General features: G+C 31.4%; 1 protein-coding gene across 3 annotated transcripts; it reads right to left on the reverse strand.

The window, feature by feature from the left end:
* Window positions 1–531: 531 nt before the first annotated feature.
* On the reverse strand, window positions 532–4,915 carry LOC100817504 (uncharacterized). Of its 3 annotated transcripts, XM_041012798.1 has the most exons (4): window positions 3,647–4,915; window positions 3,053–3,137; window positions 2,453–2,567; window positions 532–2,324 (listed from the first exon to the last, which is right to left on the reverse strand). In XM_041012798.1, exon 1 carries the CDS (start codon window positions 4,467–4,469, stop codon window positions 3,726–3,728), a length of 744 nt encoding a protein of 247 aa, XP_040868732.1. In that variant the 5' UTR covers window positions 4,470–4,915; the 3' UTR covers window positions 532–2,324; window positions 2,453–2,567; window positions 3,053–3,137; window positions 3,647–3,725. The 3 variants fall into 3 exon arrangements, with proteins under 3 accessions (XP_040868732.1, XP_014627539.1, XP_014627538.1); XM_014772053.3 differs by having other exon boundaries at window positions 532–2,567; window positions 3,053–3,133; XM_014772052.3 differs by having other exon boundaries at window positions 532–2,567.
* Between the last annotated feature and the right edge of the window lie 7,387 nt (window positions 4,916–12,302).

The raw sequence follows: 12,302 nt of genomic DNA on the forward strand, positions 1-12,302 counted from the left end.
CATCTTATTCACACCTTCTCATACGTCTTAAGGGCATTTAAGCACAAACATAACAGCTTTGATCATACTCAAAAGACTTAAATAAATTTTCCGTTCCTATAATTTAGTACTTTTTTATTTTCAATCCTTAAATATTTTTGTTTTTATTTTAGTCCTCCCCAAATGTACTTATGTACTTATTTTGTTTTTCGTCCTTACATAATTTTAAATAGTGCTTTTAGTAAAAAAATACTTTGAATAATAAAATGTATTTAAGCCTATTGAAAATGTTCGTGACCAAGCTTTCTTGGAGGGAGTACAAAGCAATAGTGCCATGTGGCATCATTAGATTTAATAGCATAATAGATCTATTCACATATTTTCAAAAATTGTTATTATTTCACAACCAAATAAACTATAAGGAGTATATTATTTTGCCCCGTTAAACGTTATTATAGCTGAATGAATTATCAATTATCACCTCATTATTAGGTACATGCATTTAATAGGTACAACGAAAGAGACTGAAATCTGAAAAGCAATCAACATTCATTTTTGCAACCTAAAAAGAGATTATGACATAATTATCTGAGCTCATTTCCCTAACCCTTTAAAAGTTGTTCGGCTGTTATACAAGAATAGGGAACATAATTACCTAATGTAAGGATTTTTTTTTTCAGCTATCTGTAATGTAGTTTTACTTACACTACATTAGTTTATAATAGTCATTTAGATAGCATATCATTTCCTCTTTTGGGGGCACAAAAGGGGGGGAGGGGGCAAGAAAAAATTAAAAAATTTCAGGGCCATCCTTAGTTTGTGATATAATATTATCTTGTTATGACAGTTTTTGTTTTTTTAATTGGCAAATGTTAGTTTGTTAGTTTTTGTTAGAAATATCATTTTATAATTATCTTGTTATGTCAGTAGTAAAAAAAAAAGATGACTATTATAAGGCAAAAGTTTATAGATTCAATTAAACTTTCTAGAAAAGTATAACAAAAAGGATCCTTTGAGGTTGGTTAAAAGAGCTTGTCAGCTTGGTATACTGAATCACTGATAACTAAAACATTGATTCCATGACCCTCTATTACAACTTGGGCAGTTTCTCTCTGAAGAAAAATGAAAGGTCACAACCTTATGGTAGTGGTACGGAAACCTTTTAGTTTCCAAAGCCAAGGATTAGCACTAGGGTAGGAAAGAAGCCCACAAATGGTAGGTTAGGAAACACCTAATCAATTAACAATTTGATATAAGGTTTGGTGGCCGTCCTTGATAACTTCAATTCATCAATTTCAGCAAACAGTGCCATACTGCAGAATGTCTGTCCAATATGTATATGGGGGAATTATTTGGGTCTAATGCACCCAGAACATACAAAATGCAGTTACAAATGGATAGGTCATGGGTGGCTTAATTTTTTCAAGGAGTAATCTGAACTGGGGAGTGAATTGTGATGGACCTAAAAGTAAAAATTGCTCTAAAGTCTAAAAAGGTCTATTACGCATTCTATAAATGTAAGCAACACATTCTTTGTTGTTGGGAAAAATTCATGTGAGATTAGTACGTAAAGACACATCCGTGTTTTTCCCATCAGTGGTATCAGAGCAAGGTTTCGATCCTGGGACCTGTGGGTTATGGGCCCACCACACTCCCGCTGCACGCATTATTCAGTGCAGCAAAAATTTCACTCAGTAGTAAAGATTAAAGAGTGAGTTGGAAAGAGTTAGAGAGAGAGTGTATTGTTAGCATTTCTCAAAGAGTTTATGCTGATGGAGATTTATGAGTTGAACCTAGGAGATTTGTCTTCTATCTAAATGAAAGAAAGATTGAGCACTCTGCACTAAAAAATATATCTTTTTAGAGCTTGCTCTGTGGAATTTTGGCTCATCCACCTAAAAATGTTTGAGTTATTTGCAAGGTTTAATAGTAGTGTTTTTAGTGACTGAAAAATTTCCAAATTTTGGTTTTTATCCTCAACTTTAAAACCAATAGTTTTTGCTCCTGTATTTTTTGAAGTACCCAAACTTAAATCCCTAAAGCTAATACTTTTTCATCCTATACAAGGACTAAAGTTTGGGTATTTCAAAAAATATAGGGACTGAAACTAATGTTATAAAAGGCGGAGACTAAAACCAAAATTTGGCATGTTTTTAGGAACTAAAATCACTATTACCCTATTTGCAAAAGAACAGAGAAAATATACAGTATACACAGTGCAATTGAGAACTAAGTATATAACTCAACTATAGAAGGTAACTCTACTCAACCAGGTTACAGACTAGAAAATCGCAAATGAGACATGATGGCTTCTTAGCAGTCATGATTTCTGTGAGTGAGACAGACTGAGGATTCAAATTGACAATGAAAAATCAAGTATGTTCAGATTATCATAAAAAATAAATTCAAATACAATAAAGAAAAAATGTAGAAATCAATAGCTAGCTCAATGCATTATAAATTAACATCTTACTAATCGCGCTGTTCAAATCTGGTCATTACTCCATATGAGAACTGCATTTTCTTCCTCCAGTTACTCATCAATGGTATCAAAGATTCACTTGTGCAATAACCTTGGTTCAGCACATCTGCATGCAGGAAACAAATGTGGTCAAACAGCAACCGTGAAAATTTATTTGTGAACACCTTGTAAAAAAATAAATTAGAATCAAGCATACCAAAATAATAGACAGAAAGTTAACCAAGAGCAAGTTCCAGCAGTAACTAAAATGGGAATGCTAACAGATAGAAATTTAACAAAGTGGATTTCATAGGGACAAACAGGGGAAGCAGGAAAGGGGAAAATAGGTCATATTTCAGGATCCAAAATAGTTTTGTTCTACTTAGACAAACAAATAACAAGATGAATAGTTAGTACAGGACTCTAGATGCAACTGGATAAATAGAAGTCCAATATACATACATAAGATATACAACACGACAAACTAACAAAGGAGACATCGATACAAAGAAAATAATTATCCTCAAAATTATCATCCCATTGTTCTCTCCATTGCACATTCAACTTTCTGACAGAAGAATTCAAACAGAAAACCAAGGGTCTCATATATACCTGTATAAAAAAATGTCATATGCTTGAGCTTGAGCAACCTTTTCCACAGGTAACATTCCGGACATCCTCTACTAGAAGAGTCTGCCTACAATCAAAGAACAGGGCAATGGAAATAGGAAAAAGTTTCCATCACTGTTTAACAGTAGAATCAAGTAACAAAAAACAAAAACATTTAAGCTATAAACAATTATTTTCAACATTGAAAGTTAAATAAACTCAGACAAAATTCAGATGTATGTTCAGAAGATCAGAACATTAACCTTACTATCATAACCTGCAGTTAATAACAAGTCTGAGAACTTAAATTCTATCATCACAGAAAAACACAACATAACAATAACCATAAGACACAGTAAAATTCAAAACCCCAAAGCAGAAATTTTTCAGAACCATATATAAATCTCGAATACTTGAAAAGTAAATTAAAATAAAAATGTTCTTTTTTTATATTTCCAGGTATAACCAACTAAACTGTGTATGGCCCATAGTTCCTTACAACTTATTGCCAAGGGGCTTATTCAAAGACATTCTAATTTCCTACTAGATCAATGAACATAGGACAAGAAGTACAAATTTTCTATTTGATCCAATTACCATCCCTTTCCTTAATTCCATCCAATAACTCAAAAGGGTGTCCTCTCCTGTGTCCTACTCGGCTCGAACAGGATTGCTGCTACTTCTTGTTGATCTTTCGAAGATGCTTCCTTGGTCCTGGAACCTCTAACCTACCAACAGAACATCCACACCTCGCCCGGAGCACGAGCACAGCCCTTCCATTTGGTGGTGCCATCTTCTTGAGCTCAGCCTCCAGCTCCCTATGGTGATCACGAGGCAATTCAAAGAGACCCTTCTTCGTTCCACCACCACCATCTTTCGCTACATTCGACGACGCAGAAGCCAAATTCTTCACACAATCCTCAGTCTCCAACTGAATGTCAAACTCAGCAGCCTTCCTCAGACCCTTGCAACTGGGATTCCCACACTTCCTAGTGGTGCAAGCCACCACAGCCCACGTGGCCAATGCAGCAAACACAACACTCAACCCTATGGAAATATAGATCCAAGGTGCCACAGAAACCTCCTCCTTAATCAAAAACACAACACCCTTAATAACCTCGTAACACTTTGTCACCAAAAACTCTACATAAGGGAAGAACAAAAAGCCACAGGCACAAACAACAGCAATGAACATCACAACATCAACCATTGCCGATCGAGATCGATCACAGGGTGGAATCTGAAGGGAATTCGATGATGATGATGATGATGATGATGAACTAGGGGTTCTCCGATTCTTCTGAAGGTGATTGATTTGTCTCGATTTCGAACCGAAATCCGCAGAACAAATTGAATTCGCCATGAAAGATGATTGATCAACGAACTTGCAGAGAGAGATTGAGCTATGGAAATAGACCATTTCAAAAAAGGACAAAATCTTGAATCAGAAATAACCCAATCTTTTTTTCTCTTTTCCTTTTTCAGATCAAAATCGAACCCGCAATTATTCGAGCGAAATCAGATCGACCCACCTCGCCAAAATTCGAAAAGATTACAACTTTGGCACGGAGAAGATCGAAATCTGTCGGTGGCAAATGGCTCAAAATTCACAAAAAGAGCACTTTTTTTTAATTTTAAATTTTTTTGAAGGGGAATTTTTGAAGAGAATGAAATTGAATATGTGATGATCCAATAGAGAGTGTTGAAGGAAAGAAAAAAGAAAAAGTTTTGGGTAATGGGGTTTAGGCCGGCTTGAAGGGGTTGTTGATGGTGTTGTTATTGCAGAGAGAGTTAGGGAAGAAGAAGAAGAATAGAGAGGACAATGAAGGAAGAGTCATCATTCACTGCTTTATTATCATCATATGAAAATGAAATCCGCAATGCTTATTTTTATTTATTTATTTATTTATTTATTTATTTATTTATTTATTTATTTATTAGTCGTAAGGAGGGAGAGAGATAGGGTCATACACATAGTTAAGTTACATACACGCCAGCCATCATACACAAGGAAAGGACACGTTTTGTTTAAGGTGGGCTGGGCTTCGATGGATGATGCAACATCTTTTGGAAATCATGTGTGAATGATTCGGTGGGGTATCCCTATGGGCTTTGACCCACCCCTCTTTTGGGATGGAAGAGTTTAATAATTATGTTATAAGGTAAATTTATATCATTATCTAATTATAATTTTTTGTTTAAATTATTTTAAGATGATTATTTTAAAAGTTAACAAACTTATTATATATGATGGATTGTGATTGAAGGATTATATAAAACTTTTTATATTGTTCCTCCATAACCCTTCTACTCCCAAAATAATATTATCTCATTGTAATATTATTGAGGAAAAGAAAATGATTATACATTTATGGTGCAAAAAGTCATTTAATTATAACTCATCATGTATGGTAACATTATTGACTTCTATAATAATTATTTTAAAAGTCAGATCAATAGTGGTTTGTGGTTGGATCACGGTGTAAAACAGTTAGTTGTACACCTGCGATTACATGACCGTTAAACTCAATATTATTTGAGTAAACAAAATAGAGTTTGATGCGTATAGACTGACAATGTACAGTAATTCTATACTATCACTTAATCACAAATAAACTGTTTGAATTACTTTAAGATAATTATTCAAAAGTTAACAAATTTATTATACATGAAATATTGTGATTGGATGATAATGTAAAACTTTTTACATTGCATAACCTTTTTGCTCAATAAAATATGAGTCAATAGAGAAAACACTTTATGTAACGTTAGTTAGTGTAAAATAGTTTTACACTATCATTTTTTAATCACAAATTACTATATGTGACAAGTTTGTTGAAAAGGTAGACATCAATAATAATTTCTAATTGGTTGACGATGTAAAACTATTTTGCATGATTAATGTATCTCCATTAAACACACATTGAAAGTTTAAAAACTTTATACTCTATCATCTAATCACAAATTAATATTAATATATATGATAAATTTATTTACTTATACAATAACAATCTAAAAATTCATACCTATTGTGATTTTTGAATTATTATACATGAAAGATTATGATTTGATGATAGTATAAAAAATTTTACATTGCACTACCTTTTTGCTCAATAAAATATGGGTCAAGAGAGAAAACATGTTATGTAATGTTAGTCAGTGTAAAATAGTTTTACACAGTCATTTTTTAATCATAAATTACTATATGTAATAAGTTTGTTGAAAAGGTAGACATCAATAATAATGTCTAATTGGTTAACAATGTAAAACTATTGTACATTATTAATGTATCTCCATTAAACACACACTAAAAGTTTAAAAACTTTATACTCTATCATCTAATCACAAATTTATATTAATATATATATGATAAATTTATTTACTTTTACAATAACAATCTAAAAATTCATACCTATTGGGATTTTTGAATGTGTATATGTGATAAGTTTACATTATTATTCAATCAAAATTAATATATATGTATGGTAAGTTTGTTGAATTGTTTTAATAATTAAATTTATATCAAAGGAGATTTTTATTTGATTGAGTGTGTAATTTTTTTTACAATACATGCCAATTAAACTTATATTATTTTGTTATGAATGACTTTTTTGTGAAAAGTAATATAAAACAATTTTTGGACTAATAAGAAAAGTGATAAATATGTTAGTAGGTTTTTTTTTTTGCTGAATTGTTAGCTGAGGTTATGAAAGTTATTTTGAGAAAGAAATGTCTTAAAAAAATTTTAAAAAAATTGTAATTTTGTTTTATTTAAAGAGATATTCATAATACATCTTGTATTGCTTGGACTGAGAAGTCACCATATTCAGGTAGGATAGATAGTTTACTCATATATCAATATCTAGGAGATTTAAATAATATAAGAAAAAAACTTGGCCTTTTAGTCAAAAGATAAAGATATAGTCTTATAATCAGAAAATATATTTTATTAGATGAAAGATAAGATAAATATCATATTTTTTTTCTTATTTATACTATCTTAAAAGAGAATATTGAAATCAGATAATTCAATATTCTCCCTATATAAGAAACCATGGTGATTTAGTTAAAACATTATGATTCGAACACATATTGATACTTGCATATGTTTGTGCCTCTAACTTAAACATTGGAGTGTCTTTGTAAGTATCCCCATCACTTTCGTGGAAAGACTTACAAAAGAATACTACGATGAATAAATCTTGCCAAATCTAATAATAAAACATCTTTATAACAATTTTTCACTAAAATCATTAACCTTACAACTAGTATGAGCAAACTGAGTGGACAAGGATTAAGAAGAGAATGAAAAATGGGTGAAGCACATAGTGGATCAAACTTTCTCACTTATAGTTTATGTTTTGTAGTTTAATTAACAAAATGTTTGGATGCACACCCATCCAATATCAACGTGCATCACACTGAAACTAGAATAGCTAGCTTTTGTGTCTTTCATACAAATCTAACGTAAAAAATTGAAAAATGTTCGTTAATTGAATCCAGACATGCACTAATTAAGTTAACTTGAATATAATTGTGTTTTCACGAAAAATGATTTGTACCTTAAATTTTTTTTATGTTGTTATTCTACATGTGATTTTATGAAGATTGAACCAAAGAAAAAAAATGTTTTTTGACAAAAAAAACGGTTTATGTTTTAGCTTTGCAAGTATATGGTAGTTTTCGTTGATATGAGATCGTGAATAAATACATGATCTTCTCTACCATCTCTCCATGATTATTGAGGACAAAATATCAAAACAAAATATACAAGAATTTGGATCAATTACAATTTAAATTCAAATCATAGCTAATCCTACAATTAATGAATTCTAAAACCCCCTCTCAAGTTGGTGCATAAATGTCATACATTTCCAACTTGTCAAGAGAACTACTAAGGGCCTTGGATGTTACTGCCTTGGTCAGTATATTAGCAAGCTGTTGTTTTGATTTTACAAAAGGAAAGACAATAATACCATCTTCAATCTTCTCTTTGATGAAATATCTGTCAATTTCCACATGTTTTGTACGATCATGTTGGACAGGGTTGTTAACAATCTTTATGGCTTATTTATTATCACAGTAAAGCTTCATTGCATCCTTTTGTTCATATCCAATATCCTTTAAGAGACTTCTAATTCATAACAGTTCACGTATTCCAATTGTCATATCTCTAAACTTTGCTTCAGCACTTGATCTAGCAACTACTTGTTGCTTTTTACTTCTCCAAGTTACTAGATTTCCTCCCACAAAAGTGAAGTAGCCAGGGGTAGACCTTCTGTCATTTGCTAATCTAGCCTAATCAGCATCAGTATAACCCTCAACTTTGAGGTAACCATGATTTGAGAATAACAAACCTTTTCCTGGTGCAGATTTTAAGTACCTTAATATCCGTTCAACAACATCCATATGCGGTTTTTTTGGGTCATGCATAAATTGGCTCACGACATTGACTACATATGTTATGTATGGTCTAGTATGAGACAAGTAAATTAGCTTTCTCACTAGTCTTTAATATCTTCCTCTATCTGCACTGGTTGCATCAACACTATGAAAATTCTTGTGGTTTTGTTCTATGGAAGTATCAATTGGTTTACATCAAGTATTCCTATTTCAGCTAACAAGTCTAAAACATACTTTCTTTTGAGAAAGGAAGATACCATGCTTGGAACTTGTAACTTTGATCCCTAAAAAATATTTGAGATTTTCAAGCTGTTTCATATCAAATTCAAAAGCTAAATGTCTTCGTAAGCTTAAAATTTCATCAGGATCATTTCCGGTCACAATCATATCATCAACATATATTACCAATGTAGTGATTTTACCTTGATCATGCTTGAGAAACAAGGTGTGATCAGAATTGCTTTGTGTGTAATTGAAAAACTTCATAGACTTTGTAAATCTTCCAAACCAAACTCTTGGTGATCGTTTCAATCCGTATAGGGCCTTTTTAAGCTTACACACCAAAGGAAAGTTTGAGTACTTTGGTATACCAAGAGGAGGATCCATATAAACTTCTTCCATTAAATCTCCATGTAAAAAGACATTTTTTACATCAAATTGAAGATGTGGCCAATCTTGATTTGCTGCTAGTGATAATAACACCCTCACTGTATTGAGCTTTACAACTGGTGCAAAGGTTTCTTGGTAATCAACCCCAAAGGATTGAGTGTAACCCTTTGCAACTAGCCTTGCTTTATATCTCTCCACACTTCCATTAGCTTTATGTTTGACAATAAACACCCATCTAAAACCAACTGTACTCTTTCCATCCGGTAAGGTTACAAGTTCCCAAGTAGTATTTTTCTCCAATGCTTCCATTTTTGTTTTCATTGCTTGGATCCACCTAAAATCTGCTAGAGCTTCCTGCAGACTACTAGGAGTAAAGGTAGTATATAATTGAGATACAAAATTGACATATGACTTGGACAGCTTTTCAAATGACACGTAGTTGTTTATGGAGTATTTGACCTTACAATTAAGAATAGGTTCATACTTAATTGGGGGTTGTCCTCTATTAGTACGAGGTGGAAGAGTGTAAGGGCTCACTATAGAGGAGACATTGCATTGTATATCAGTGGAAACATAGTTTTATGTATCAACAACAGAATGAAAAGGAGTAAGAGTTTCAGGTGATATCTTTACAAAATTATTTTTGGATTGGAACAACAGTGGATTTGAGGTTGAATAAGAGATTATACTATCATCTTCGACCATATTCTCATTTACACTATTCTGAATTTGATCCTTATGTTCTCATCTCCATTATCTTGAATTTCATCCTCTGTTCCATTATCTTGAATATTTCATCCTCTGTTGTTATTGGCATAACATCAAATAACCTGATATCTTGGTCAAGTCTATAATGATTCTGCACCTCCAAATCACACCCCCTTTGAGGTGAAGAATGAAGTGTTTTCAAGGGAAAAACATTTCATGCTCATGAAATGTAACATCCATTGATACAAAAAATCTTTTTGTAGATGGATGATAGGCCTTATATCCCTTTTGAGTGGTGATGTATCCCACAAAAACACATTTCATTGCTCTATATTCTAATTTTGTTCGCTAGTGAGGATGCAAATGCACATATATGACACAACCAAAAATATGGGGTGGTAAATAATTGACAAAATTAAGGGTGAAATGATGAGAAAGGGCATCAAGAGATCTCTTAAAATTTAACATACTCGAGGGAACTTTGTTAATAAGATAAACTGCAGAACTTAAAGCTTCAGCCCATAAGTAAGAAGGAATATTACCGCCAATCAATAGTGATCTAATAACCTCCAAAAGATGTCTATTTTTTCTCTTGGCTACTCCATTTTGCTTAAGGGAATTAGGACATGATGTTTGATGAAGAATACCAACAAATTTCATAAAATTTGTCAACTCATTTTTGTACTATTCCCCTCCATTATCAAACCTGACTATCTTTAGTGGAGTATTAAATTGTGTGCTTATCATTTTGTGAAAAACTTGAAAAACATTACACACATCACTTTTGCGTTTAAGAAGGTATAACCAAGTCATTGTTGTACAAGCATCCACAAATGTCACAAACTATCACATTCCATTATGTGTGGGAAGAGGGGCAGATCCCCAAACATCAGAGTGAAAAATAGAGAAAGGAGCATTGTGGAGAATCAAACTCGTTTATGTTCCATAGTTTAACCAATCAAGGTAACCTGAAGAAATACAATTTTGTATGTTTTCATAAAAATTGTTGTGTACCTTTAAATGCTTTATGTTGTTACTCTATATGTAATTTTACAGTGATTGAACCAAAGAAAAAGTTATTGTTTTGTGATAGAAAAAATGATTCATGTTTAGTGTTGCATAACAATATATAAGTGACGTTGTAGCTAGTATATTATTAGTATGGAACTGAATTATCTATTTATCTATAGTAGAGAATACCGGTATAGTCTATACAAAAAAAAAATGCTATTAGTATGGAGTGTTGGACATATGATATCAATATACCACTTTATGATAAAATTTATCGATGGTTGAATTTCATATCTAAATTCAATTTATTGAACGATAAACTATATTAGATTTGCATAGTTTTACGAGGTTAAAACTTGATTATTGTCAATGTACAAATTTTACCTTAATTATCATGAAACAATAAATTGACACATGAATATAATTTGGCAAATAATACACGTCATTCTAATATATAAAATTTTTCGGTTCTTGATAAAAGGCATTAGCTTGGTTATTTTTTAAATAGATGGCATCTAGTATCCCATAATACAAAAAAAATAAATATTATATACCAATGAATCAAGTTTAACACTAATTCAATTAATAATATCATTTTAAAGCTTGTCTGGGTAATTTTTTAAGCCGTGAAGCATATCTTCATGATTATAGTATCAATGATATTATTCACCAAAGAATAAAATTACTAAAAGAGTGGTTAGTAATTAAAAGAAAGATAAAGTGAAAAGGAAGAATAAGAGAAAGGATTCTTGTAAATGTGTTGACGCAGTGTTAGTTATATTATATATCTTACCAAAGCATGCACATGCTTTGGCTTGGCAATCATCTTCTTATAATAGTTTTTTTTAACATAAAAGTGATAATATTCATTACGTTAGCGTAATGAACACATGCAAACATTTACATGAAGTGGAAGTGTTTAACCCGTCCAAGTACATTCCATTATTTGATATATTGGGAGTGGTGAGAAGTTGAAAAACATGGAAAGGTCTTTCATGATCCTACGTATATATGGCATTTGTTAAAGAAAAACAGTTTAGGAATCAGCATCTTTTGGTCAAGCAGCGTGAAGTTGGCAATTGGAATTTATATATATCTTTTATGAGTATGAAATAAATTGGAATTTATATGAGAATGATAAAGAGGCCAGACCGTCCTTCTCCACAAAGCTATAAAGAAAATTCAATTAATTTCCATATACAGAGAGAGAGAGATTGAGAGAGGAGGATTAAATTATACGTATACCTTTGTAAGTTGTGCACACAAAATTATATCTTTAATAATTTTTAATTAAATAATTTTATCTTAAAATTTATTATTTTTAATTTTTAATAATAAGTTGTTAGGTTTGAGGTGTCGGATTCAAAACTTTTAAATGCAAAAAAGAAATATGATTGAAATGATTTTTGACAAAATCAATAGATATTTCATTTAAATAACATAATTATATATAAAAAAGTTTATTTTATATAAATTATGTTTATAAATTTTATATTAATTCAAAATTATTAATACCACATTT

The sequence above is a fragment of the Glycine max genome, chromosome 19 (assembly GCF_000004515.6).
Source record: "Glycine max cultivar Williams 82 chromosome 19, Glycine_max_v4.0, whole genome shotgun sequence".
Taxonomy (NCBI): domain Eukaryota; kingdom Viridiplantae; phylum Streptophyta; class Magnoliopsida; order Fabales; family Fabaceae; genus Glycine; species Glycine max.

Excerpts from the sequence above, each read along its gene's own strand:
- LOC100817504 (XM_014772053.3), bottom strand. The coding sequence starts at position 4,469 with ATGGTCTATTTCCATAGCTCAATCTCTCTCTGCAAGTTCGTTGATCAA.